Source organism: Suncus etruscus, chromosome 17 (genome assembly GCF_024139225.1).
Source record: "Suncus etruscus isolate mSunEtr1 chromosome 17, mSunEtr1.pri.cur, whole genome shotgun sequence".
NCBI lineage: Eukaryota > Metazoa > Chordata > Mammalia > Eulipotyphla > Soricidae > Suncus > Suncus etruscus.
In genome coordinates, this window is record NC_064864.1 from 22,537,806 (window position 1) to 22,565,783 (window position 27,978).

The window sequence follows — 27,978 nt, forward strand, 5'->3', positions numbered from 1 at the left end:
CAACAACAACAACAAAATCTCCCCTCAAAATACCTTTGGGGTTCTGAAAGAAGATAATGGGCACTGCTGAGACAGGTCATCTGCAAGAGGAATCACCAATTTTGTGTTTTTAAAATGAAGGAGAAAGTGGGCTACAGTCCCTTCACTTGAAAGAAGTGAGGCCAGACCTGCTCTCCGGAGAGGCCCCACTGATCTAGTGGAAGAATACACCCCAACTGTCTCGAAGGCACAGACTAAAACTGTCTTGACTCTTGATAGCAGGTTAAGTCGTCTGTTGTTGAGTTCTTGCTGTGACACGTGAAAAGACAGGCCACTGAAGACTTTTAGAAACCACCGTTAGGTTGCTGGAGGGACAACTTACCCACCCCAGAGGACCAGCGGGGAGAGGGTAGCCTGCCAGGACTGAGTTCAAGAAACAACAACTACCATTCACATGCTCTAGGTTTGCATTACATTTGAAAATCTCTTTCAGAAAATAGTATCCAAGAGAACAGTTCTGCGTTACTCCCAACCGTTGTCTTTGATCATGTGTGCAAGCTCGATAATAAATTTTCCTTCCTTGTATTTCTGACTGCTCTCAAATGCGTGTTCCTTGAAAAGAAAGAGAAGAAAAGTTTCAGGGGAGAATCTGTTTCACTGTTCAACTTCGTTACCTTCTTCTAAAGATAACAGGTGTGGGAGGCCAGAGACAGAGCAGTGGGTTGGGGCTTGCCTTGCATGTGGCCATTCTGTTCCCCGGCCCCAAAACAAAATGCTAATCTTACCAGGATGGCGAGACCTTCCCACAGCTGGGAGGGGAGGGGTCTGTGGTTAGTAAGTAAGAATGGCCTGGGGAGGGGGGTAGGACAGACTCAGCTAGAAGCAGAGGCAGCAGAGCAGAGGGAGAGATGAGACACAGGTTGGATGAAGCAGCAGGAAAAAGGCTGCTTAGTTTAAAGGCCATGCGAGTAATATGCACATGGTGGTCTGGGCCTTGTAATAAAGCTGGATGTCTCCTGAAATTTCATCTGACTGCTGTGGATCATTTCTTCACCATTATCCTGAACCCAATGACCCTCCAGGCCATGGGGCTGCAGGCGCCGGGTGCACGACTAGGACTTTTTAATTTTTTTGTTTGTTTTTGAGGTCACACCTGGCATCGCTCAGGTGTTACTCCTGGCTCTCTGTTCTGAAATCGCTCCTAGCAGGCTCAGGGGACCATATGGGATGCCGGGATTTGAACCACCGTCCTTCTGCATGGAAGGCAAACGCCCTACCTCCATGCTATCTCTCCAGCCCCTTTTAAATTAATATTTAATTAATTAAACCTAACTGACCTAGGCTCAATCTCTACCACCCCGTATAGTCTTGGGAGCCTGCCAGGAGAGATCCCTGAGCACAGAGCCAGGGATAAGTCCTGAGTACAGCTGGGTGTGACCCGAAGACAAAACATGGTAAATGTGCTGTTCTTTTTTTTTTTTTTTTTGGTTTTTGGGCCACACCCGGTGATGCTCAGAAGTTACTCCTGACTATCTGCTCAGAAATAGCTCCTGGCAGGCACGGGGGACCATATGGGACACCGGGATTCGAACCAACCACCTTTGGTCCTGGATCAGCTGCTTGCAAGGCAAACGCCGCTGTGCTTATCTCTCCGGGCCCTTGCTAACTATTCTATTTCTTTTTATTTTTGTTTTCGGGCCACACCCGGCGATGCTCAGTAGTTACTCCTAGTTCTGCACTCAGAAATTGCTCCTGGTGGGCTTGGGGGGGACCATATGGGATGCTGGGAATCGAACCTGGGTCCGTCGAAGGTTGGTCTCGTGCAAGGCAAACACTCTACCGCTGTGCTATCTATCTAGCCCCTTAAAACTTCTATTCCTAGGGGCCGGCGTGGTGGTGCTAAAGGTAAGGTACCTGCCTTGCCAGCGCTAGCCTAGGGCGGACTGATCCCCCGGCGTCCCATATGGTCCTCCAAGCCAGGAGCGACTTCTGAGCGCATAGCCAGGAGTAACTAACCCCTGAGCGTCCCAAAAACGAAAAAAGAAAAAACAACAACAACAACAACAAAACAACAAAAAAAAACCCCAAACTTCTATTTCTTTTTTTTTCTTTTCTTTTTTTTTTTTTTTTTTTACTTTTTGGGTCACACCCAGCAGTGCTCAGGGGATACTCCTGGCTGTCTGCTCAGAAATAGCTCCTGACAGGCACGGGGGACCATATGGGACACTGGGATTCGAACCAACCACCTTTGGTCCTGGATCGGCTGCTTGCAAGGCAAACACCGCTGTGCCCTCTCCGGGCCCCTCAAACTTCTATTTCTAAACCCAGATATCCTGAGCCATGGGTGAGCTTAAGCCAGTCCATGCAGGTGAGCAGGAGATAGAAATGAGCAGCAGCAGCCAGGTAAGCATCAGCATGGGGTGCTGGATGCAAGGGTAGGGCCAGTGGGTACAGGGCACGAGCAGGCTCTACAGAACTGACGCTGGGCAGAGGACAGGCCAGAGCTATACCCCTATGAGGGGTAGTGGGTATAGGGGGAGGATGGAAAAGAGGTGAAATCCAGAGGTGACAGCTAGATGGGCGGGATGGACCACTTCGTCCACGGACCCAGAGGGAAGGACCAAGAAGGAGTCCATGGCTGGCAGGGGCCCTTTTGTCTTTAGACTCATACAAGTCTTGGGCTAGCAAGGCAGGCTATTACTCCTCCCTTCCTGTGGAGAAAGGTCAGCAACTGCCTGGCCACCAGAAAGCCCCTGAGAGAGGTGGGGGCAGCTTCCCTTACCCACCAAGAGAATGTTCTGCCCTGTTGCCCAGTGGGCCTATGGCCTTGCCCACTATTTGCAGGATCTTAAGAGTAGAATTCTAGCTAGGACCTTGGACTTTTTCAGGGGCTGGTCTTACTGCCCTGTAAATCAATGTCACCTCTCTTCACAACCTGGCTGCTTCTGATTTTTTTGTTTGTTTGTTTGGGTCACACCCGGCGGTGCTCAGGGGTTACTCCTGGCTGTCTGCTCAGAAATAGCTCCTGGCAGGCACGGGGGACCATATGGGACACCGGGATTTGAACCAACCACCTTAGGTTCTGGATCGGCTGCTTGCAAGGCAAACACCGCTGTGCTATCTCTCCGGGCCCTGATTTTTTTTTTTTTTAGCTTTTTGGGTCACACCCAGTGGTGCTCAGGGGTTACTCCTGGCTGTCTGCTCAGAAATAGCTCCTGGCAGGCACGGGGGACCATATGGGACACCGGGATTTGAACCAACCACCTTTGGTCCTGGATCGGCTGCTTGCAAGGCAAACACCGCTGTGCTATCTCTCCGGGCCCATGGGCCCTGATTTTTTTTTTCCTTCTTTTTTGGTTTTTGGGTCATACCTGGTGGTGATCAGGGGTTACTCCTGGCTCTGCGCTCAGAAATTGCTCCCGGCAGACACACAGGACTATACGGGATGCCAGGATTCGTACCACCCTCTGTTCTGGATGCGCTGTGTGCGAGGCAAATGCCCTACCGCTGTGCTATCTCTCTGGCCCCTGCTCCTGACTTCTGAAGGACAAGGGAAGTGGGGCTGGGCGGCACTCACGTATTTCCACCCGAGCGTGGTCTTGCAGTTCTCGCAGTAGATGTCTGCCACCGCATGCAGGCCGGTCAGGAGGACACGCTCCTCTGCAGGGCCACAGCCCACATTCACCCTGGGGAGAGACGACTGCTGGGACGTGCACACGCCCTACCCCCAGGACTCCTCCTCCCTCCCACACTGGGACTCAGCATGGGTGCTCATTTCTCCAGTCAGAAACACAGGGAGTTTCTCTGGCATCCTCTGCCTCGCTCATAGCTGCTCACTAACCACCTTCTATGAGAAGTGCTTCTCTTTCACTTGCCCCACAAGACTCCCAAGGGGGGCCTGCTCAGGAGGCCAGCCTCCATCCTGTGCAGCAAGAAGCCAGGCTGCTGTGAAGGTGGAGCAGTGCACGGAGCAGCACGTGTCACCCACTCGCAGGCACGGAGAGTGGCACAAACTACCGGGTGGTGCAGGAGCTAAGAGAGCATGTGGCTGGCCCAGATTGAATCCCCAGAATCCCATATGCCCTCCACCCCCAAGTATTGCGAGAAGTAATTCCTGAGAACAGAGCCAGGAGTGGCCCCTGAGCATTGCCAAAGGTGGACCCCTCTCTGCCAAAAACTAAGAAGTAAAAATATGGGGCCAGAGCGATAACACCGTGGGTAGGGAGTTTGCTTTGCACACGGCCAACCCGGGACTGACTTGGATTTGATCCCCAGCATCCCATATGATCCCCCAAGCCTGCCAGATGTGCCCCAAACCTGAGTGCAGAGCTAGGTGTAACCCGCTCCCTCCAAAAAACGTAAAACTAGATCATTTTAGCCCGCTTTTCTCAACTAGGACCCCCCAAGTGAAAACTGTAAATGGGGCCACTTGAGGGGAGCAAGGTTATACAGAGGTCATGGCCAGAAACTGTCCCAGTGCCCTGTGGACTCCTGTCACAGGTCCTAGCTGTGTCAGTGTCTGCAGAGAAGCAAGGGACACAGCAGCCAGTGCTCAAGGCCAATAGCATGAATACTCACACTGAGTTGAAGAGGTAGGCTCGTCCCTGGCTTCCCTGAAAGGACTGCAAATAAAAAAAAGTGTCAAAGACTAGGATGTCAGACCAGGGGGCAGCAGGGGGCAGCAAGTCAGGCCTCTGCAGGGCCATTGGCAGAACAGGACAGGAAGAGGGGGGATTTGGGACTCCATTTGAGTCTCTATTTGGGACTTGGAGCTCAGCTGGGGTCACAAAGTCCACCTGTGCAGGGCTCGAGCTCAACCTCGGGGAGCCTGACCAATCTGGAGGCCCAACGGCTCTTTCTAGTCCTTCATATGGGTCCAAGAGGGCACCTGCCTTGCAAAGTCTCCAAAATATTGTGCCTCACGGTGTCCACTTCTTATCCCAGACACCAAGGGACCAGGAGCTACTGAAGCGTTAGGAAAGCAGGATCTCTGGACCTTTCACAGCCTGTTTTGTTACACTTGGGGGCCCAGAAAGACCCTCCAGGATCTCAGTCTTCAGCACTAGCTACTGTGTAGGGATGCCAGGCTTGGAGTCTGGCCCTTGAAACCAGGCACTAGTTATTTCAGATGAACAGAAATGAAAGTCTCATTACCCTCATATCAAAACACAAGTAGGAAAATGTTAAAGTGAAACATCCCTGAAAGACACACGCTCCAGACAGACCTGGTGTTGGAAGGTCAAGAGTGTGCTCAAGGAGGCTAGGAAGGCAAGTACATGTGTGTGTCTCATGCTTGTTGTGAATATGTATAGAAATAACCACTTGTGTGGATCATTTTATTTTAAGTGCAGTGTGATGCTTCTTCTGGAAAGCACCTAAGAGGTCACACCTGGTGCTCTCTCTGGTTCTCCACGGCAGGTTAGCCCTGCCAGACTGAGCATGACTCCCCTCTCTAGGCATTTTTTGAAATCATCATCCCGCTTCCCCCACGCGGTCTCTTTTCTTCTCAATCCCTCCCAGCGTTCTTCCCCCGGCTTTGCTGGCCGCCTCTGCTCTGCCACTGTAACTGGGTTTGCCTCGCTTCTGGCTGGCATAGCTGTGACTCATCCTGATCTTTGGGATCATGCTCTTCACGATCTTTGGGAATCTGGGGGCTGCCCACCCCCTCCATCCACCTGCTCTGCAAAGCTCATGACCAGGATCCTGGGGTCAGAGAACTGATCTCGGCACCAGATGCCCAGCCTGGCCCAGTGTCTGCTCACCCGGCCCCCCCCCCCCACCCCAGCCACTCAGCTCTCGCAAGCCCCGCCACTCGCCTTGGAGATCAGCTCGTCGTGGTTGGCCAGGTGGGCTCTGCAGTGGACACAGCTGTATGTCCGGTGGCAGTTTGGCAGATACGCTTGGAAAGTTTTGGATTTGGTCAACTTCACCATCTCGGCGGGGCCCTCCACACTCAGCCCACAACTGGCACTGGGTGCCAGCCGGCTCTGCGAGGCGCTCGGACAAAGCAGCACTGGATGCACACGAGAGCTGCTGTTGCCAGAAGGCGTGTTGTGGCCTGTGCGCGAAGTAGGGGTGAATGAGGGCGTCCTCCACACAGCGGGACGGGAGCAAGCGGTGTCCCTGCACACAGCAGTGTTGAGACAGCGACGTTACAACCTGTTGGAATGAGGACTTGAGTTAGGCACCTGGCACCGCATTGATTACTTTTAAAGAATGATACCCAACTACAAACACGTTTGTAATCATGGTCCTTAAATAAAGATATAAAAGGAAAAAAAGAATCCATTAAGGCAAAGATTGAGGAAAGAGGGCTGGAGAGAGAGCACAGTGGTAGGACATTTGCCTTATACGCAGCTGATCCAGGACGTATGGTGGTTCGAATCCCGGCATCCCATATGGTCGGTCCCCTGTGCCTGCCATAGCAGACCCAGAACCCCTGAGCACCATCGGTGTGACCCCGAAACAACAACAGCAAAAAAGTATTAAGGAAAGAAAGAAGAAGGGTAAATGAGGGGGAAAGTTACCTGGGAACACTTTCGTCTGTTAGTTTATGGTGCTGGGAATCAGGGCCTTCACATGCTAGGCAAAAGCTGTACTACTGAACCATAGCCCTGGTCCTAAGTATGCTTTCTTTTGTTGTTGTTGTTTTGGATTTTGGGTCACACCCGGCAGCGCTCAGTGGTTACTCCTGGCTCTACACGCAGAAATCGCTCCTGGGGCCCGGAGAGATAGCACAGCTGTGTTTGCCTTGCAAGCAACCAATCCAGGTCCAAAGGTGGTTGGTTCGAATCCCGGTGTCCCAGATGGTCCCCCGTGCGTGCCTGCCAGGAGCTATTTCTGAGCAGACAGCCAGGAGTAACCCCTGAGCACCGCCGGGTGTGGCCCAAAAACCAAAAAAAAAAAAAGAAAAGAAAAAAAAAAGAAATCGCTCCTGGCAGGCTCAGGGGACCATATGGATGGGATTCAAACCACCGACCTTCTGCATGCAAAGCAAACAATCTACCACCATGCTATCTCTCCGGCCTCAGGAGTAATTTCTGAGCACAGAGTCAAGAGTCACCCAAGTGTCACCAGTGTGACCCCCCCCCAAAAAAGAAATGCTAAATAGGGAGAGATAGCAAGCTTGTCAGGAGCGATTTCTGAGCGTAGAGCCAGGAGTAACCCCTAGGTGTTGACGGGTGTGACCCAATAAAACAAAAACAAAACAAAACAAAAAGCTAAATAATTTGGGGGCTAGAGTGATAGAGCAGTGGGTAGGCAATTAATTAGCCTTACATGTGGCCAACCTGGGTTCAAACTCCAGCATCTCATATGGTCCCAGAGTATCACCAGGGGTAATTCCTGAGTGCAGATCCAGGAGTAACTGCTGTGCATCACATTGAGTGTGGATCCAAACAAAACAAAGCAAAAAGAATGTGAACTACTTTGGGGGCTGAAGATAGCACAAGAGGTAGGGAGATCAAAACAACAATGAGGTACCATGTCATGTAGACTGGCACACATCACAAAGAATAAGAACAACCAGTGCTGGCAATGGGGCTGGAGCAGTGATGCAAGAGGATGGGTGTTTGCCTTGCACACGCTGACCTAGGACAGTCAGCGGTTCAATCCTCCAGCATCCCATATGGTCCCCCAAGCCAGGAGCAATTTCTGAGCGCACAGCCAGGAGTAACCAGAGTGTCAGCGGGTGTGGCCCAAAACCAAAAAATAAAATAAAATAAAAGAATTATTATAATAAGACAATAACAATAGAGACGAGGGCTGGAAGGTCTGGCCCATGATATGAAGCTTACCACAAAGAGTGGTGAGTTCAGTTAGAGAAATAAGTACACTGGGCCCGGAGAAATAGCACAGCGGTGTTTGCCTTGCAAGCAGCCGATCCAGGACCAAAGGTGGTTGGTTCGAATCCCGGTGTCCCATATGGTCCCCCGTGCCTGCCAGGAGCTATTTCTGAGCAGACAGCCAGGAGTAACCCCTGAGCACTGCCGGGTGTGGCCCAAAAACCAAAAAAAAAAAGAAAAAAGAAATAAGTACACGGACAACTACCATGACAATGGCAGTGAGAGAAATAGAAAGCCTGTCTTTAATACAGGCAAGGGGTTGGGTAGGAGGGATATGGAGGGCATTGGTACTGGGAATGTCACACTGGTGAAGGGTTGTTTTCTTTTAAATAAAACCCAACTACAAACATGCTTGTAATCATGGTGTTTAAATAAAGGTATTAAAAAAAATAAGAGATAGGGAGCTACCCTTCCATGTAGCTGACCAAAATCAAACAAACAAAAAGTAATAATAGTCTTTTTCCCCCCCCTGGGTGTTTGGGGCTCACCCAGTGTTGCTCAGGACTTATTGCTAGCCCTCTGCTCATGGGTAACTACTGGATGAGCTCAGGACCTCCTACAGTGCGAAGGAATGAACCCAGATCAGCACCATGCAAGACAAGTGCCCTACACACAACCAAAAAAAACAAAAACAAAAACAAAAACAAAAAAAGGGCCCGGAGAGATAGCACAGCGACATTTGCCTTGCAAGCAGCCGATCCAGGACCAAAGGTGGTTGGTTCGAATCCCGGTGTCTGCCAGGAGCTATTTCTGAGCAGATAGCCAGGAGTAACCCCTGAGCACTGCCGGGTATGGCTCAAAAAACAAACAAACAAAAAAAAAAAAACAAAAAAAAAAAAACAAGTGCCCTACACACACTACTATTTCTCCAGCCATTGTATTCTAGTACTTTATCATTGCTTACTTATTATTTATTTTGGCTTTGTGGCCATACCTAGTAGTACTCAGGGTTGACACCTGGTCCCGCTCACATGGATGGGAAATGCCTGGTGGACTTGAAAGACAGATAGGCAACCACCTTACTCACTGGACTATCACTCTGACTCCATAACTATTCTAAACTTAATTGGAGGTTGCAGGCGAATGCCTTTCACAGACAAGAAAGTTGACAAGAACATCTGACCAAAGAAATTTTGTACTTTACGCAGTGCCAGACAATTGAAAAGTTAGACCTGGGTAAAAAATAAATAAAATAAATAAAAGTCATTAGATTCAAGGGTATGCTTCACTCAGAAGAAAAACCAAACTAAAGACTCAACTTTAGACTCCAGAGGAGGTAAAGAATGATGACCATGGGCCAAAGGGGCAGTACAGCAAGAAAGGCACTTGCATTAGGTAGGTGACCAACATGGCTTGATCCCCGACTTTTCAAATAGTCCCCTGACTATCGTCCGAAGTGATTCTGAGTGCAAAACCAGGAGAAACCTTTGAACATCACTAGGTGTGGTCCAAATTAAAGAAAAAAAACAAAAAAGAAACAAAACAAAAGAAGGAGGGGCCAGAGAGATAGCACAGCAGTAGGGTGAATGCCTTGCAAGCAGCAGATCTAGGATGAACAGTGGATCGAATCCCGGCATCCATCTGGTCCTCTGAGCCTGCCAGGAGTGATTTCTGAGTGCCACCGGGTGTAACCCAAAAGCAACAACAAAAAAAGACAGACAAAAGCCTTGGGGCCGGAGCGGTGGCGCAGGTGGTAGGGCATTTGCCTTGCACATGCTAACCTAGGACAGACCGTGGTTCCATCCCCCGGTATCCCAGATGGTCCCCCAAGCCAGGAGCAATTTCTGAGTGCATAGCCAGGAGTAACTTTAACCTGAGCATCACCGGGTGTGGCCCAAAAACAAAAAAAAAAAGGAAGGACGACATAGGAAACAGAGAGAGTTTAAGGGGCGTAGCATCTGCTTTGCCTGAAGAGGGCCTGGCTATGCTCTCTTAGCACTACATGGTCCGCAGGCATGGCCCAATGCCCTTATCCAGATAAAAGATGTTGTGAAGGCTGGGGGAAACGGGTTCAAAGGGCTGGTGCACACACTGTGCATGCAGGAGTACTGGGTTTCATGCCCAGCCCAACCATGCGTGGTTCTCTGAGCACCATATCAAATATGGCCCCAGTGACCCTGAGAACTGCTGGGCCAAGCTCTAAATAATCTGGCCTGGTCTGCTAAAGAGTGGCTCCAGATCTCTCCTAAACATTGCTTGGGAGGTCCCCTGAAATTGACATTTAATATTCATTCATAATTTTGACATTTCACATAGACTGAAAATAAAGGGTATTTATTTATTCATTAAGGGTAAATACAAAACAAAAATCCCACAGTAAATACCATGCTCATTACTGAAAGTTAAACATTCAAGATCGGGCCCGGAGAGATAGCACAGTGGCGTTTGCCTTGCAAGCAGCTGATCCAGGACCAAGTTGGTTGGTCCGAATCTCGGTGTCCCATATGGTCCCCCCATGCCTGCCAGGAGCTATTTCTGAGCAGACAGCCAGGAGTAACCCCTGAGCACCGCCGGGTGTGGCCCAAAAAAAAACAAAAACAAAAACAAAAATTCAAGATCAGGGCCAGACTGATAGCATAGCAGTAGGGTGTTTGTCTGGCACTCAACCCAGATCCAATCCCCACATCCCATCTGGTCCCCTGAGCCTGACAGGAGCGATTTCTAAGTGTAGAGCCAGGAGTAACCCCTGAGCACTGCCAGGTGTGGCCCAAAACCCGAAACTAAAACAAAACAAAACAAACCCCATTTGAGTTCAGGATGCTCTCTACACCGGGGTTCCCAATCTCTCAACACCATGAACCACCGACACTACTCATTCAACCCCCGCCACACACACATTCAGTTTGACCAGAGACCTGGTAAGGCCAGTAGAACAAGGTACAATGTTTATAAGGAAAGGTGAAGGAAGATTTAGCTATCACGAGAGTGCCTGGCAGGTTGGATTTTATGGTCCCCACACTCTGCTGTCTGGGACCCCAGCACCTACAGAGTGGTGCACTGCCAGGTGTGCGAGCACCTCCACTAATGCGTGTTAACTCCTGGTGCACATCACAACTAAGATAAATGGTGACTCTGGTCAGGGACCAAGTCTTGGGACCATATGCATATGAGCATGGGTATGATCCTACAAACACCACCATCAAATTTGTATGAAGCCCCCCAATGAACCCCACAGTTCCCACAACAGCAACAAAGTGAAGGGAAGGGGGCAATTTGGAGCAGATCTTAAGAGAAAAATGCCTCACACAATAGCAGTTTAAGCGTAAACTGCAAGACAGGAGCCATCTTTACATTGAATGGCACAAAACTGAGGTCCGAGGGCCTGAGAGCAGGTAGGTGCTGACCTTGCACTCACCTTACCACCTGCTTTGCTCCTCAGGATCACATATGGTTCCCTGAGCTAGGTCCGGGGTGATTCCTGAACACAGAGCCAAGAGTAAGCCCCGAACACCAACCACTGTGATGGCTCCCAAATGAAAACCAAAATTCAGGACCAGCAGGGAAGAATGGAAAATAAGGAGACATAGCTGATCTCAGAGGAAGTGACTATGCACATAGGAACCCTCACAATAAGAATCTTGCGTTGAGTTATTTTGATTGTTGGGGCACATGCAGCAATATTGGCTCAAGGGTTACTCCTGGCTCTGCATTCAGGATTCACCCCTGAAAGATTTGAGGGGCCATATGGAACACAGGTCAGCTAAAGACAAGGCAAACACCCTACCTGCTGTACTAACATTGCAGCCTCAACAATAACTTTTTTTTTGGTTTTGGTTTTTGGGCTATACCTTACGGCACTCTGGTGTTACCCGTGGTTGAGCTCAGAAATCATTCCTGACAGGCTCGGATGACCATATGGGATGCTGGGGATTAAACCTGGGTCTTGTGCCAGGCAAACGCCTTATCCTCTGTGCGATCACCCTGGCCACTCAATACTCTTTTAGTGGGTTCTGGAGACCCACAGCTACTCGGGTGAAGCTTGGCCCAGGGAGGCAGCAGGTCTCTTGGTTTGGTGCTGATAGTGAGCTGCCTGGAGCTGGTGGTGCTCAGGGTATGATGCAAGGCCTGGGATCAAATTCAGGTCTTCAAACATAAGTAGGCAAGTGCTCTCCCTCACCTGACACATTTTGTTTTTGGGCCACACCCGGCAATGCTAAGGGACATGAGGTTTGGGAGACTGAAGTGGAGTCAGTAGCATGCAAGTCAGTTCCTGAAAGTAATTTTTGTTTTTGTGTTTTTGGGCCACACTAAGTAGCACTCAGGGGTTTACTCCTGACTGCGCTCAGAAATTACTCTTGGCAGGCTCAGGGGACCACATGGGATACCTGGGTTGGCTGTGTGCAAGGCAAATGCCCTCCCGGTGGCGCTATCGTTTGGGCCTGAAAGTAATTTTTTTGGGCCTGAAAGTAATTTTTTTTCTTTTTGGATTTCTGGGTTACATCCAGTTCAGGAGTTACTGCTGACTCTACACTCAAGAATCACTCCTGGCAGGCTTGAGGGACCATATGGGATGCTGGGGATCAAACTTGAGTCAATTTCATACAAGGCAAACACTCTTCTCACTGTGCTATTGCTCCCAGCCCCTGAAAGTAAAATTTTTTTTGTTGTTTTGGGCATTGTTCAGGGTTTACTCCTGGCTTTGCACTCAGAAGTTGATCTTGGCAGGCTCGGGGGACCATATGGGATGACGGGATTTGAACTGGGGTCCGTCCTGTGTTGGCCTCATGCAAGGCAAACACCTTACCGTTGTGCTATTGTTCCAGCCCCCTTAAAGTACTTTTTTTTTTTTTTTTTTTTTTTTTTGGTTTTTGGGCCATACCCGGCGGTGCTCAGGGGTTACTCCTGGCTGTCTGCTCAGAAATAGCTCCTGGCAGGCACGGGGGACCATATGGGACACCGGGATTCGAACCAACCACCTTTGGTCCTGGATTGGCTGCTTGCAAGGCAAACGCCGCTGTGCTATCTCTCCGGGCCCCTTAGAGTACTTTTTAAATGAAACAAGTCAAATAAGAAACCAGAAAGGTATGTGTATTGCAAGAACACTAGGAGCCAGAGCCAGAGACACACAGGCCTGAAATGTATTGTTTTTGTTTTTATGTCACACTCAGCGATGTTCAAGGATTATTCCAGACTGTGTTCAGAAATCATTCCTCAAAGTGGAATTTTGACCAGGTTGGTCGGTCGTGTGCAGATCAAGCACTCTGCCCTATCACTATACAATCACTACCACCATAGCACTGAACTGCATTTTAAGGGCAAGGGACATGCTTTGGTGGGCGAATTAATACATGACTTATTAGTATGAGGTTGTGGGCTCAGGTGCCTGGCCTGATGGCCCTAAGAACTGGGGGGGCCCATGTACTACAGCAACAATCAGCACAGCCAACCCCCAAAATAAAATAAACCTGTTCTGTGTGTCTATAGAGGAATGAGACATTTTGCTTGACTCTCCTCATGGAATCTCCTGTGTCTAAAATTTCAGCTGACAAAAATTAACAGTAGAAAAATCAAACTTCACTGGATGTTCATAGTGCTAGAGGCACTCAGAGGAGAATGAGGATCTTGACAAAGTGAAGTGAAGGAAACCTTTATACCCTTTGGCAAAGGGACAGCACATGTGTTTGTTATTGTTTGGGGGCCACACCCTGCAGTGCTCAGGGATTACTCCTGGCAGTGCTCAGGGGACTATACTGGATGCGGAGGAAGGACTGTAACCAGATAAGCCATGTGCAAGGCAAACACCATACCCACTGTGCTATCACTCTGGCCCAGGAACTGACAAGACAAAGGGGTAAAGTGAGGATAGTTATTCACTAGGACAGTGATTGGCAAGCCACACGAGGCTCTTTATACTTTTTTTTGTTTTGTTTTTGGTTTTTTTGGTTTTTGGGCCACACTTGGCAGTGCTCAGGGGTTACTCCTGGCTGTCTGCTCAGAAATAGCTCCTGGCAGGCACAGGGGACCATACGGGACACCGGGATTCGAACCAAGCACCTTTGGTCCTGGATTGGCTGCTTGCAAGGCAAACGCCGGATGTGCTATCTCTCCGGGGCCCTCGGGGCTCTTTACACTTTTATTTTGGCTCTTCTGTGTGCTGGGCAGCCGCTCTAGGAGTCAGGACTCTGCTCCTAGCCTCTGTCAGTGCGCACGCACCCTGTGTGGCTCTCAAAATAAATTTCAATTGTGGTTTTGGCGACATTTGGCTCAGTTGAAAAAAAGGTTGCCGACCACTGCACTAAGAGAAATGGGGGGAGACAAGGTTGGAGTTTTGAGTCTAGTCCCTAGTCCTACACCTTCTGGGCTGAACCAAGTACAAGGTAAATACATGGCCTTGCATGTACAGATCTAGTTTATTTTCTAGCACAGCACGTGATCCTCCAGGGGTCAGTGATAGCACAGCAGGGAGAACATTTGCCTTGCAAGCAGACAACCCAGGTTCAACCCCCAATATCCCATAGAGTTGCCTGAGAGCCGCCAGGAGTAATTCCGGTGTGCAGAGCCAGAAGTGATGCCTGAACATCGCTGGGTGTGGCCCTTCCCCAAAACAACAGCAGCAGCAAGACATGAGCCAAGCACATCCAGGAGTCTGAAGTGACCCGTAAGCACAGGGCTAAGAGGAGCCATTGAGCATTGTTGGGTGCAACCCAACCCTCCACCCACCAAAAAAAGGACACATCTTTCCTCCTCCTGCAATGAGGGAGTTTTTGAACTTGTGAAGGAAGAAGGGATGGGGAGAGGCAAGTTAGAGCGCTGACTTCTCTGCTCTCCCCCCAAAGTCCTGGGAGCCCTCTGAGGTCATGGTGTCCTTTGGAACAGCATGTCTAACAGCCTTTTATATCTGAAGGCCAGAATGGGGTGTCAGGAACAGCTACTGGCCCAGAGTATGCCAAAGGGTAAGTGCTGTCACTCTCCATGATTGTCACCGCAAGTATGAGACCAGCTCAGGACAGGAACAGCCAAAGAGTAAGAAAAAAAGCCAGAATCAGCCCTGGCACAGACGCGATCTGGCCACAGCAAAGGGTCCCACAGCTCATCCAGAAGGCACTGTGCCCCCCCCCAAATGAACCTAAACAACTAGGTATCTATCTAGAGGAGAGAAAAATCAAAGTTGGGTCGTAATCACACCAGGAAAGAGAATAAGGAACTCACCGCTTTCCCAGCAGACACAAATGTGGAGAGAGATCACTGAGAGGAATTTCCTTCCATGCACACACAATCCTGGCTCCTGATTCCAAAAGGGAGCCACATTTACTTCTCCAGTGTGGGGTCCCCAATGCTAAGTGGGGAAGCAGTTTGACTACCAAATAGGCCATTGTGATTCGCCACCCCCCACAATCCCTTAGCTATCTTTATTTTTTTTCTTCAGTTTTTGGGCCACACCCGGCATTGCTCAGGGGTCACTCCTGGCTGTCTGCTCAGAAATAGCTCCTGGCAGGCACGGGGGACCATATGGGACACCGGGATTCGAACCAACCACCTTTGGTCCTGGATCGGCTGCTTGCAAGGCAAACGCCGCTGTGCTATCTCTCCGGGCCCAACCCTTAGCTATCAAGCTCTATGTCAATTCTGAATTTCCCCCCAACTTTCTTTAGAATACAGGATGTCGGGGCTGGGCGGTGGCGCTAAAGGTAAGGTGCCTGCCTTGACTGCGCTAGCCTCGGATGGACCGCGGTTCGATCCCCCGGCATCCCATATGGTCCCCCAAGCCAGGAGCGACTTCTGAGTGCATAGCCAGGAGTAACCCCTGAGCGTCACCGGGTGTGGCCCAAAAACCAAAAAAAAAAAAAAAAAAAAAAAAAAAGAATACAGGATGTCATGCTGATACTCAAATATTGATTTTGGGGGGTGTGTGACTGGGTGCTGTCATACACCTGTAAAATCACTTTTACTTTTTTTCCTCACTTCTTCTGAGTTAATCAGCACAAGTATGTCAACCCTGGCCCTCAGGGTTAAACGCCAGCTATAAAGGTGTCAGGGAGAGTAGCACAGAGAAGCTTGTCTGGCTCAATAAGACCCAAGTTCCCGCTCAACAACCCCTGGCCGAAATGTACTCATTCCTACGACTCATCTGGTTTCTTATGCACCGCTCTCTCCTGCCAACCCATCCATTCCAGGGTCAGCAAAGACACAAACATGGTGAATGCCACGAACTGCAGGTGGCTGAAAGCAAGCTTCATGCGGCAGCCATCAAGTCCGGGAAACCAGCCAACCAGCGAGCCCCAGAATTACCCCCACATGGAAGGTCCATACTGGTAGTCTCAGGGATTCCTCTTGTCCCTGAGCTCAGGGATCATTCCTATTGTAGTTCAGGGGACCTATGTAGTGCCAGGGATCAACCTGGGGTTAGCTGTATGCCAGGCAAGTGCCTTCCCCACTGTATGGTCTCTCTGACCCAGTTACTCATATCTTGTCTTTTGCCCCAATCTACCAAATTATTTATAAGTTGAACCCTGGCATTCCTGCCATTTGACACAATTTTTGTTTGTTTGTTTTTGGATCACGCCCAGTAGCACCCAGGGGTTACTCCTTGCTTGTGCTCAGTAATTGCTCCTGGCAGGCTTGGGGTACCATGTGGAATGCCAGGAATTGACCCCGAGTCTGACCTAGATCAGCCGCATGCAAGGCAAATGTCCTATCACGGTGCTATCGCGCCAGCCCTGACACTAGCTTTTTATTTATGTGGAATGCTATTCAATGTACTCTTTCTTCAGTCCCTACTTTTTTGTTTTTGGGCCACACCTGGCTCTGTGCTAGAAATCATTCCTGGCAGACTTGGGGGACCATATGGGATGCCAGGGATTGAACCTTAGTCAGAATCTGAGTCAGGCTTGTGCAAGGCAAACACCCTACCACTGTGTTATTTTTATTGGTTTTTGGACCACACCCGGCGGTGCTCAGGGGTTACTCCTGGCTCTATCCTCAGAAATCACTCCTGGCAGGCTCAGGGGACCATACGGGGTGCCGGGATTCGAACCACCATCCTTCCGCATGCAAGGCAAATGCCTTACCTCCATGATATTTCTCTGGCTCCCACCCCTGTATTATTGTTCTAGCCCCAGCCCCTTATTTGGGGGGGGGGTTTAGGTCACACCCAGTGGTGCTCAGGGGTTACTTCTGACTCTGCACTCAGAAATCACTCCTGGCAGGCTTGGGGGGACCATATGGGATTCCGGGCAACAAACCCAGGTCCATCCTGGGTCGGCAGCGTGCAAGGCAAACAACCTACACTACTGAGCTATCGGCTAGACCTCAATTTTTTTTTGTTTTTGGGCCACACCCAGTGACGCTCGGGTTACTCCTGGCTCTGCACTCAGAAATTGCTCCTGATAAGGGGACCACATGGGATACTGGGAATCGAAACCGGGTCCGTCCAGGGTCTACAGCATGTAAGGAAAACATCCTATTACTGTACTATTGCTCTGGCCCTAATCTTTTAATTAAATTGGGAAGAGGGCTTGGAGCCACAAACACCGATGCTCAGGGCTTACTCCTGGTGGGCTTGGGACTGTATGGGAGGCCAAGGATCGAACCAGTGTCAGTCACATGTAAGGCAAGTGCCCTACTTGCTGTACTACTGCTCTGGAACCTCCCATCTTTGAGAAGCGCCTTAATTTGGCCCGTGTGGGTCACAGAGCAAAGCGTCCTCAGGAATACCACCTGCTCCCATTCAGCTACTTCCTCACCCCACACATACTCTGTCCATTGGTGCCCATACCATCCCCTTTAATGACTGTTAGATCCAAGCTGCCATAGATAGATATATGGCTGGTTGGGCCTTTGCAAATGGAGCCCTTAACAGGTCAAGTGAACCCTGGCTTCTACAAGGATTTCAGAAAAAGAAATTAAAAAAAAAAATAAGGGGGGCCCGGAGAAATAGCACAGCGGTGTTTGCTTTGCAAGCAGCCGATCCAGGACCAAAGATGGTTGGTTTGAATCCCGGTGTCCCATATGGTCCCCTGTGCCTGCTAGGAGCTATTTCTGAGCAGACCGCCAGGAGTAACCCCTGAGCACCACCGGGTGTGGCCCAAAAACAAAAAAAAAAAAAAAAAAAAAAAGGAAAATGTAAGTAAAAAGATGATTGAAAGAGAGGAATTAGGAGCCGGAGAGATAGCATGGAGGTAAGGCATTTGCCTTTCATGCAGGAGGTCATTGGTTCAAATCCTGGCATCCCATATGGTCTCCCGAGCCTGCCAGGAGCGATTTCTGAGCGTGGAGCCAAGAGTAACCCCTGAGCGCTGCCGGGTGTGATCCCCCCCAAAATAAAGAGAAATTAAATGAATACAGAGAGAAATGAATGTGAGAGAAAGTGATTAAAGAGAGAAAAATTTGGGGCCAGAGAGGTAGCATGGAGGTAAAGTGTTTGCCTTTCATGCAGAAGGTCATCGGCTCAAATCCCGGCATCCCATATGGTCCCCTGTGCCTGCCAGGAGCCATTTCTGAGTGTGGAGCCAGGAGTAACCCTTGAGTGCTGCTGGGTGTGACCCAAAAACCAAAAAATCAAACAAACAAACAAACAAACAAAACAAAACAAAACAAAACAAAAAATAGAGAAAAATTTGTAAAAACTAAAGAGAAAAACATTATATAGTGAAAAAATATTAAGACACAGATAAACAGAAAATGAGGAAAAAAGGTTACATAGAGAAAAAAGTTAAGACATAGAGACATAGAGAATATCTGTCCCTTAGATAGAAATAGAAAGTGAAAAACTGTTAACCCCCCACAATTGTTCCTATCAGCAGGAAGCAGCTAGAATGAATTTGTCTCCTTTACCCTCAAGAATTGGAATTTTTCACTTTCTTAGGTTAGACACAGGCTTGATAAACAGTTACAAAGTTCATATTTTGTTCTTTAAACACTGTTTCATTTCTTTCCCATGCCTGTCTCTGGGCCTTGAAGCTTCTCAATGACTATCAATGACACGCAGGGCTGGAGAAATGGCATGGAGGTAGGGCATTTGCTTCGCATGCAAAAGGGCGGTGGTTCGAATCGCGGCATCCCATATGGTCCCCTGAGCCTGCCAGGAGCGATTTCTGAGCGTAGAGCCAGGAGTAACCCCTGAGCGCTGCCGGAACAAAAACAACAACAAAAAAGAGATATGCAGCTGAAAACCACCATGGCTTTTGCAGACCATGACCGCTGAGGATAACTTTCCATATATAAAAACAAACAAAAAAAAAACATAAAAAGGTGGAAATGCAAGATCCTTTGGACACATCCCTTGGATTCCCCACGCACACTATTAATGACTATTGAACCTAGACATGCTTCCTGGACATGCCTCCTGACATGCCTGGTATAAAAGGAAAATCTTGAGACTGTTGCAAGGGGTTGGCAGAATAGTGACCAGAGCAGCACCTGCTGGTCTGTGGAGGAAGAGATAAAGCCTTGGAGAGATGCTGCTTTGCATATATTCACTTTTTTTCTTCTTTGTGCCAGGTCCTCCCTGAGACCCCTCTGGCCAGTGAATTTCCATCGAAGTATACTTGGTTTCAATTTCTCTCTTCTCTCAGTCCTGGGTGGGCGGTTGCTACATGTTGGCATCCCTGGGTGGGCATGAGGCCCCATCCAACAGCTGGCCACAAGGGCCCCTTGGAGTTTTGCAGCACTGGGCCCTGGCAGCCTTGGACCTCAACAGCCTTGGGCTTCTGCAATGGCCACAGCAAGGAAAAAAACCCTTGTCAGGAGGCTGGACTGGAAATCTGCTCTGCCATCTCTCAATTTCTTTCTTTTTCTTTCTTTTTCTTTCTTTTCTTTCTTTCTTTCTTTCTTTCTTTCTTTCTTTCTTTCTTTCTTTCTTTCTTTCTTTCTTTCTTTCTTTCTTTCTTTCTTTCTCTCTCTCTCTCTCTCTCTCTCTTTCTTTCTTTCTTTCTTTCTTTCTTTCTCTCTCTCTCTCTCTCCTTTCTTTCTTTCTTTCTTTCTTTCTTTCTTTCTTTCTTTCTTTCTTTCTTTCTTTCTTTCTTTCTTTCTTTCTTTCTTTCTTTCTTTCTTTCTCTCTCTCTCTCCTTTCTTTCTTTCTTTCTTTCTTTCTTTCTTTCTTTCTTTCTTTCTTTCTTTCTTTCTTTCTTTCTTTCTTTCTTTCTTTCTTTCTTTCTTTCTCTCTCTCTCTCTCTCTCTCTCTCTCTCTCTCTCTCTCTTTCTTTCTTTCTTTTTGGGCCATACTCAGCAGTGTCTGGGGTTTCTCTCTCTCTCTCTCTCTTTCTTTTTGGGCCATACTCAGCAGTGTCTGGGGTTACTCCGGGCTCCGCACTCAGAAGTTACACCTGGTAGGCTTGGAGGACCATATGGGATGCTGGGGACCAAAGCTGGATTGTCCCCATGCAAGGCAAGTACCTGCTGTACTATCTCCCAGTCCCTGCTTCTCTTTTATTGGATAGCAATACAATGCAGTTGATTTTGTTTTGTTTTTTTGGGCCACACCTGTTTGACACTCGGGTTTCTCCTGGCTATGTGCTCAGAAATCCTCCCTGGCTTGGGAGAAACATATGGGATACGGGGGGATCGAACCTCGGTCCGTCCTAGGCTAGCGCTTGCAAGGCAGAGAGGCCTTACCTCTAGCACCACCTCTCCAGGCCCTACATTGACTTTGGAGGCAGAGGACACAACTAGGCAGAACACTCTTGTGGACTTGGTCAAATCAGTGCAGGATCTGCCTCCCGAGCCGTGGCTTTTTTTTTTTTTTTTTTTTGGTTTTTGGGTCACACCTGGCAGCGCTAAGGGGTTACTCCTGTCTCTGCGCTCGGAAATCGCTCCTAGCAGGCATGGGGGACCATATGGGATGCCGGGACTCGAACTACCATCTGTTCAAATCAGCTGCGTGCAAGGCAAATAAATGCCTTACCGCTCTACTATCTCTCCCACCCCTTGAGCCGCAGCTTCTCATCTATTTATTTATTTATTTATTTATTTTGGGTCACACCTGGCAGCGCTCAGAGGTTACTCCTGGCTCTACACTCAGAAATCGCTCCTGGCAGGCTTGGGGACCCTATGGGATGCTGGGATTCGAACCACCATCTCCTTCAGCATGCAAGGCAAACGCCCTATCTCCATGCTATCTCTCTGACCCCGTTTTTAATTTTATTTAAACACCGTAATTACAAACAGGACTGTAGTTGGGCTTCAGTCATCAAAAGAACACCCACCTTTCACCAGTGAAACATTCCCACCACCAATGCACCCCCATCTCCCTCCTCCCACACTCCCTGCCTGTATTTGAAACAGGCATTCTACCTCTCTTATTAACATTGTCATGGTAGTTGTTAGTGCATTATTTCTCTAACTGCACTCACCCCTCTTTTAGCTGAGTTTCATATCATGAGCCAGTCCTTCCAGCCCTCTGGGCATTATCACAATAATGTCTTTAATTTTTAATTTTTTTTTGTTTTTTGTTTTTTTGGGCCACACCCGGCGGTGCTCAGGGGTTACTCCTGGCTGTCTGCTCAGAAATAGCTCCTGGCAGGCACGAGGGACCATATGGGACACCGGGATTCGAACCAACCACCTTAGGTCCTGGATCGGCTGCTTGCAAGGCAAACGCTGCTGTGCTATTTCTCCGGGCCCTAATTTTTAATTTTTTAATTTTTCTTAAAACCCATAGATAAAGACTATTCTGTAAGCCAGCTTCTTAATGAGTGGCAGCACTCTGCATTATAGTTAAAAAGGACTCTTGGGTGGAGTGACAGCACAGCGGTAGTATGTTTGGCTTGCACGCAGCTGTATCCCGGATGGACCCGGGTTTGGTTCCTGGCATCCTATATGGTCCTCCAAGCCTACCAAGAGCAATTTCTGAGCATAGAGCCAGAAGTAACCTCTGAGCACTGCCGGGTGTGGCCCCCCAAAAAACAAAAATAAACCAACATTTGTTAACAACATCCCCCCAATAAAACCCTAGGCTTTTACATGTGGCTGGGGCACCTCCTGTCAGGCAGGCTCTGCGGGTGAGGAAAGGGCAGAGTGCAGGGCCACAGGCCTGCACATGGGAATGGCTGGGTGGCACTGTTGATGGTCTCCACAATGATGAGCAAGCAAAGCAGTCATATGCCAGGGGCTTTTTGTTGCTCCTGAAGTTCTTGGAGCTACCCAGGGCTGCCTGCACTGCTCACCTCACCCAGGGCCATCCCTGACCTGAGGTGACTCTGCCTGGCCCCAACTCAGCACTCAGGGGTGGGATTGTGCCTCCAGACAGGGGTCTGACTACACCTGCCACCACCTTGCATCTAGCTCCTGCAGACCCTGTGAGAAGGGTACTGGGGGGCACCTGCATTTGTGAATCTGGAGAGACTATGGTCAAGCTTGCAAGCAGCCAGTGAACGGGCAGTCTCATGGAGACCCATGACTGGAGCCAAAGGCAAGAGCTGGGTGTGAGCCTCTGGAAGCCAACAGCCCCTGGGTGCTGTTAGGGTTCTGTGCTGTAGGGCAGCAACCACCTCCAAATAGACACTGGGATGAGAGAATGCTTCAGAACAAAAACATTCTGGATTCCAGAAGTTTCTCCCCTAAAATAAGTATGTGTGATTATTTTAAGAGCCTGTGAATCAGACCCATGTCCATATGGTGCTGTTGCCATACTTCCAAAGACAAACACATCTGAGAAACAGGCCCACAAGTGACAGCGCTGGCGTTCAGGGATGGACTTGGAGGTTGGCTCCCCTCCCCAACCCCAGCTTTACTCCCAGCAGGTAAACTCCCACCTCGGATCCCCCTGAGCCCTCAGGACAAGGGGGCACTGGCAGCAGAGCAGCAAGCTCACAGCGACCAGGTGAGGGGGAACTCCACAAGGATCTGAGCACTGTTCACATGTCAGCCAATGTGGCAGGAGGGAGCCCTGCAGACGGGTGGGTGCACATGGGCTCAGCCATCATGGAAAGGCCCGGCCAGCGCTACACTCAGCACTTTCACTAGTTCCATCCATCTACTAGTTGGGGATGGAGGCTCAAAGACACTCCCCAGCCTGCCACAGTGGCACATCCAGTTCTCTGAGGTGCCGGAGTCTGTGCTACCATCAGGCTGGAGAGAGAGGACAGGGTAAAGACAATACACTGACTCGGGTCTGTTCCCCACCATCCTACATGGTCCCCTGAGCACCACTGGATGTCACCTGGGACCCTTACCCACAACAGTACTGTGGGAAGGGCACCTGCTTTGCATGTAGCTATTCTGGGTTTGATTTCTGGCAGCCCATCTGAGCATAGAGCCAGGAGTAAACCCTGAGCACTGCAGGTTTGACCCCAATCCTCTATCCTGAGAAAAAAATGAAAAAAAAAAAAAACAAAACACTAAAATGATGGGGCTAGAAAGATAGCACAGAGAGTAGGGTACTTGCCTACTTCAATCCCTGGCATCCCAGACTACCAGGAGTGACCCCTGAGCATAGAGCCAACCCGAGTATTACTGGATGTGATCCCCAAACAAAACAGAACATTAACTTGAGAGTCCACACCCAGGTCACTGTGCTTGTAGCCACAGGAACACCACCTGTGAGAACAGAAAGAACTCTTCATGGAGGCCAAAAAGGAACACTGACACACTCAACTAGAAGCCTTGAAGGCTTGTGCTACCTCTGACAAGTTGTCTAGTGCAATGTGGCATGCATCACATGATGACAGCCGTCAGTGCGAGGGGCCCATAGACTGAAAGAGGCCAACCCAGCAGATGGTCTGGCCTGACTTGACATGACAAAATAACTGCACACAGGCCGTTTCAACACTGCCTGCAACAGCCATACACGAGAAGCTTCCTTACATCTAACCAAGAGACTGGCCAAGTGCACTGATGATCATGAATGAGCCCACACTTCCATCCTGGGCCCCCAACCATACTGACTATCCAAACTCACACACAACCCAGCATGTGACCGACCGTGCCAGGCCTGGATGGAGTGGAGCTTCCAGGAGTCCCAGCTTCTGCATACACAAAGACATGCCAACTCCCTATGTGGCTGCAGGATGAAAAGCTGTTACACACCCTGAAAACCAGTAGCTCCGTGTACTGTGCCCTAGCGAAGGAAAAGAGGCACCTGCTTTTTCTTTTTCACTTTTTGGGTCACACCTGATGGCACTCAGGGTTTAATCCTGGCTCTGCACTCAGGGGAACAGATGGGATGTCAGATATCAAACCCAGAACAGTTGCACACAAGGCAGGTGCCCTTCCCACAGTAATGTCGTTGGGTAAGGGTCTGAGACATCTTCTGTTCCTCTACCTGCATCGCTGCCCTTGGCCACAGCCCCTTTGGTGCCCTGCCCTTGCCCACCACGCCCAACCTTTCTCTCTAGGGATCCCAAGAGTCCCTCCTCACCTGTGCAGCAGGTGCTGCTCAGTCTGTGTGTCTCCTCCCACACACAGAACAGCCTCCACTGCTTCATCCAAGACCAGTGAATATTGTACTTTCCTAAAAACCTGCACCTCTGCTATTTTTTTGTTTTTGTTTTGGCCACACCCAGGGCACTCAGGGGTTACTCCTGGCTCTGCACTCAGAAATCGCTCCTGGCAGGCTCGTGGAACCATATGGGATGCTGGGGATTGAACCTTCGGGTCTGTCTGTTCTGGGTCAGCTGAGTGCAAGGCAAAAGCCCTACCACTGAGCTACCACTTCAGCCCCTGCACCTCTGCTATCCAGCTTTTTTCCCTGCGAATGAAGATTTCCACAGCCCCTGCCAAGGATACTCCATGAAGATGTTCTTGCTGGACATGCACAAGGCAAGACTGTGCCCAACTCTCCTCTCCTTTTCATGGAGAGGGCGAGCAGGGAGGAGACTCGCAACACTGGGTTGAAGCAGGAGCTCGTAAATCTTAAAACAATATTATTAATCCCATGCTAAGACAATCAAACACTCCCAACTCTGCAGACACTCAGAGAAAAACAAAGGGGAGCAGTCTCTGGGTGGGTACACTGAGGAAGGCCCCTGCAGGGAACAGGGCTCTGCTCAACCCACATGTTCTCAGTCCAAGGGGCAAACCAGGCATCAGAGATCTGGGCAGATTCTGTCGTCATTCAAAGGCAGAGCTCATCAGCTCCATCACAAGCCCCCAGGATTCCAGCTCCTGGTTTTGAGGCTGTGCAGGTGCCAGAGTGGGGCCCTTCTGGGGTGCTGATGACAGCGTGATCCTGATTTCTTTTCCTTCTCAGCAATGCCTGGGTGGCTTCTTCACCCCGTCCTCCAAGCTAACCTTTGCAGAATCCTCAGGTCTCCATGGTTTTGTGTTCAGAGATTTTCCCAAGTCCCCTTTAAATTCCATCTCCATTCCCACTTTTAGAGGTTTCATGGATCACATTCTGTATTTCTAAATTTTTTAATTTAATATTTTTTATTTAAGCACCATGATTACAAACATGTTTGTAGTTGGGTTTCAGTTATAAAATGTGAATCTAAACATTTTTGAATCAAGTGAATATCAGATAGTCAGAAAACAGATGTGAAGAACAATTCTGTGCTTTTCCTATTTGAACTATTTTTCTACTTATCTGTCTTCCAGGGACAAAACTACATGAAGCCTGGAGGCACAAGGTGTGCCTCCACAGCCCATGAAATGGCCAGGAGATCTACTGCTCTGAAAGAACCTTATGGGGTTGGGGACTAGGCACTCAAGCCAATGGTGACCTGGGTTCAATTCCTGGCACTCCATATGGTCCTCTGGAATAAGCCCTCAGCACCACTGGGTGTGGCGCAAAGACAAAAAAAGAACTTTACAGGGGCCATGGAGATAATGAAGGGGTGAAGACACTTATCTTGCCTATACCCCACACGGCACCCTGAGCCCTGCCAAAAGTGATTCCTGACACTATAAGGTAGGGCTCCAAAATGAGAGCACTTTTTGGTTACAAGAATCCTGTCCAGGTCATCATCTTCATCACGGCAAAGGTGCTGTGACAGTCCAGGGTGGGAAATATGTATGGGACATAGTGGGGTTGTCCACTGAGGTCTTTCAGCTGCCACATCAAGTTCAGATTATCACAAAGTGATGAACTTATTTGCAAAAGAAAAAGACCACTGCTAAGGAGCTCAAGACCATCCCATCTTTTGTTTTTTGAGGTGGCAAGGCTCTGCCGCGAAGACCCGCCTTTCGCCTGCCCTGACGGGTTGCTACAAGCAACAAGCACACTAACTCTCCAAGACACTGGACAGATGCAGCGTGACTCCGGCCATCTGAGCATGGGGTCTGGGGAAGGATGGTATTTTAACACTGGCATCATTTTTTGTTTTGAGGGCACACCCAGATCACTCCTACTGGGGCTGTGGGGATTTATATTGGGGGTGTCAGGAGATCTAATCCTGGTGAGCCACATGCAAGGCAAGCACCCTAATCGCTGTACTATGACTCCGGCCTCAAGCACTGGCATCCTTCAGACAAGCCACTAAGATCCCCAGGACTCCACAATGCTTGGAACCGGTAGGCTCAACCACATCAGGGGTAGGTCTTCGGGTCAGGGAGGGAAGTGCCTTCACAAACAAGTGTCCCGGCTACTAGGAGTGAACAGAGAGGCTGGAGGACAGCACAGGTGCCAGCCGGGACAGTGCGGGGGTGGTGGTGGGGAAACAGCTCAGGTGAAGCAACTCGAAAGGTTAAGGTGAGGCATGGGGTGTGTGCATTTAGCAGAGGTGAGGGATGGGGAGAACCTTCTTGGCAAAGCAAACGGTAGGTCAGGGCGGGAACATTTGTGGTAAAAAAATAATGCAACAGAAAAAGTCATCACAAAACAAAGCAGGGAGCTGTGCTGCCTGGCAAACTCACTATGTAAAATGAAACCCAGCCCCTAACTCGGACATCAAGAACTCACAGGAGACGAGCAGAGTGGGCCAGGCTTCGCACAGTTAGTGAAGGTTTGGTGGGTGTTTTTGTGCTTTTGTTTTGGGCCAACTCTGCTTGGAGAATACCTAAGTGGCACAAATGGTAAACTGATCAACATTCCTTTGAGTCCAAACCCTTCTAACGTATCGGACACACCCTGGAGACCTTGCGATCTGGGAGCCCCTTCCTAATCTTAGGCGACCCTCCCCATTCATTGTCCTTTAGCCTCCTGAGACGTCCAACTCCTGCTCCTGTAAGTAAAACGTCTCACAGGCGGGATGGGGTGCGGGGACGTCAAAAAGGGGTGCAAGGGTGGGAGGAGACGGGGGTGGGCAGGGGAGGCAACAACCCCAAGGACCGGGGCTTCGCGCAGGTTCAGCTCTGTTCTCCAACTCATGCACCCGAGGAGCCCGACACGACCCCGCCCGGGCCACCCCCGCAGTCGGGGTGGGGGGATCCCCGGGATCGAGGCCCACCTGTACTCACGGCCGCTCGGCGCTCCGAGCCCCGGCCCGCAGCGCCCATCCGGCCGCGACCTCGGCGAGCGCCCCGCACGGCCCGGGAAGCGTTGCGGCCGTTGGCGCTCCAGCGGCAGGGCACGCGGCATCCCCCCCGCCGCCGCCGCCGCCGCCGCCCCGCGGGCCGCCAGCCCTTTGTTTTGGAGCCGCGGCCCGGCCGCGCCGCCGTTAACGGCCTGGGCACGCGGGACAGCCAATCAGCGCGCCGCCCTGCCCAAGCCACGCCCACTACCCCCGATCTCGACGGACACGCCCCTCGAAGACCACGCCCCTCGCCCCACCGCCCCGCGCATCCGCGCCCGGAGGCCGGGATGCAGGCCCCCGGGGGAGGTGGGCGGAGCCGCACGTGTCGCGGGGCGCGCCGCGCTCCCATTGGCCAGTCCGTGAGCGCGCTGCTAGCCAGGGAGCGGGTCGCGGCGCGGGTGGGCGCCGTGAGCGAGGCCTCGCGCAGGCGCAGACGCAGAGGTGGGCGGGCCGGCGAGGGCCCTGGGTCCCCGCGTTCCGGCCGTGGTTGCTTCGAATCCCGGGTCCCCTCCCTGGATGGACCTTTCGTGGGCTGAGTCCGCGGAATAGCCGTGGTCCCTCTAACGTGCGAGAGTCTCCTCTGGCAGGCAGACCCGACCCCTTTACAAGCAGCCACCTGTAGCAAGTCCCAGGCAGCAGAACCCGCCCCCCCCCCATCAATCCATCCTCTGGTCATTATTTCTTGGCTCTCAGACCTTTCCTCCAGTTATTTTTCTTTTCTTCTTCGCCATTCCTTCACAGACTTCTCCTTTGCTTTCTTCTTCTTTCTCCTACTTTATTTTCTTTCTTTCCTCCTACTTTCTTCTTCCTCTTCCTCCTTCTTCAAG

The 27,978-nt window shown here is 50.2% G+C and overlaps 1 protein-coding gene across 1 annotated transcript; it reads right to left on the reverse strand.

Moving 5' to 3' along the window:
• Nucleotides 1-27,206, reverse strand: YPEL1 (yippee like 1). Its single transcript, XM_049790756.1, has 5 exons — nucleotides 27,086-27,206; nucleotides 5,796-6,138; nucleotides 4,558-4,601; nucleotides 3,557-3,665; nucleotides 1-591 (listed from the first exon to the last, which is right to left on the reverse strand). Exons 2-5 carry the CDS (start codon nucleotides 5,910-5,912, stop codon nucleotides 502-504), a joined length of 360 nt encoding a protein of 119 aa, XP_049646713.1. The 5' UTR covers nucleotides 5,913-6,138; nucleotides 27,086-27,206; the 3' UTR covers nucleotides 1-501.
• Nucleotides 27,207-27,978: the final 772 nt, after the last annotated feature.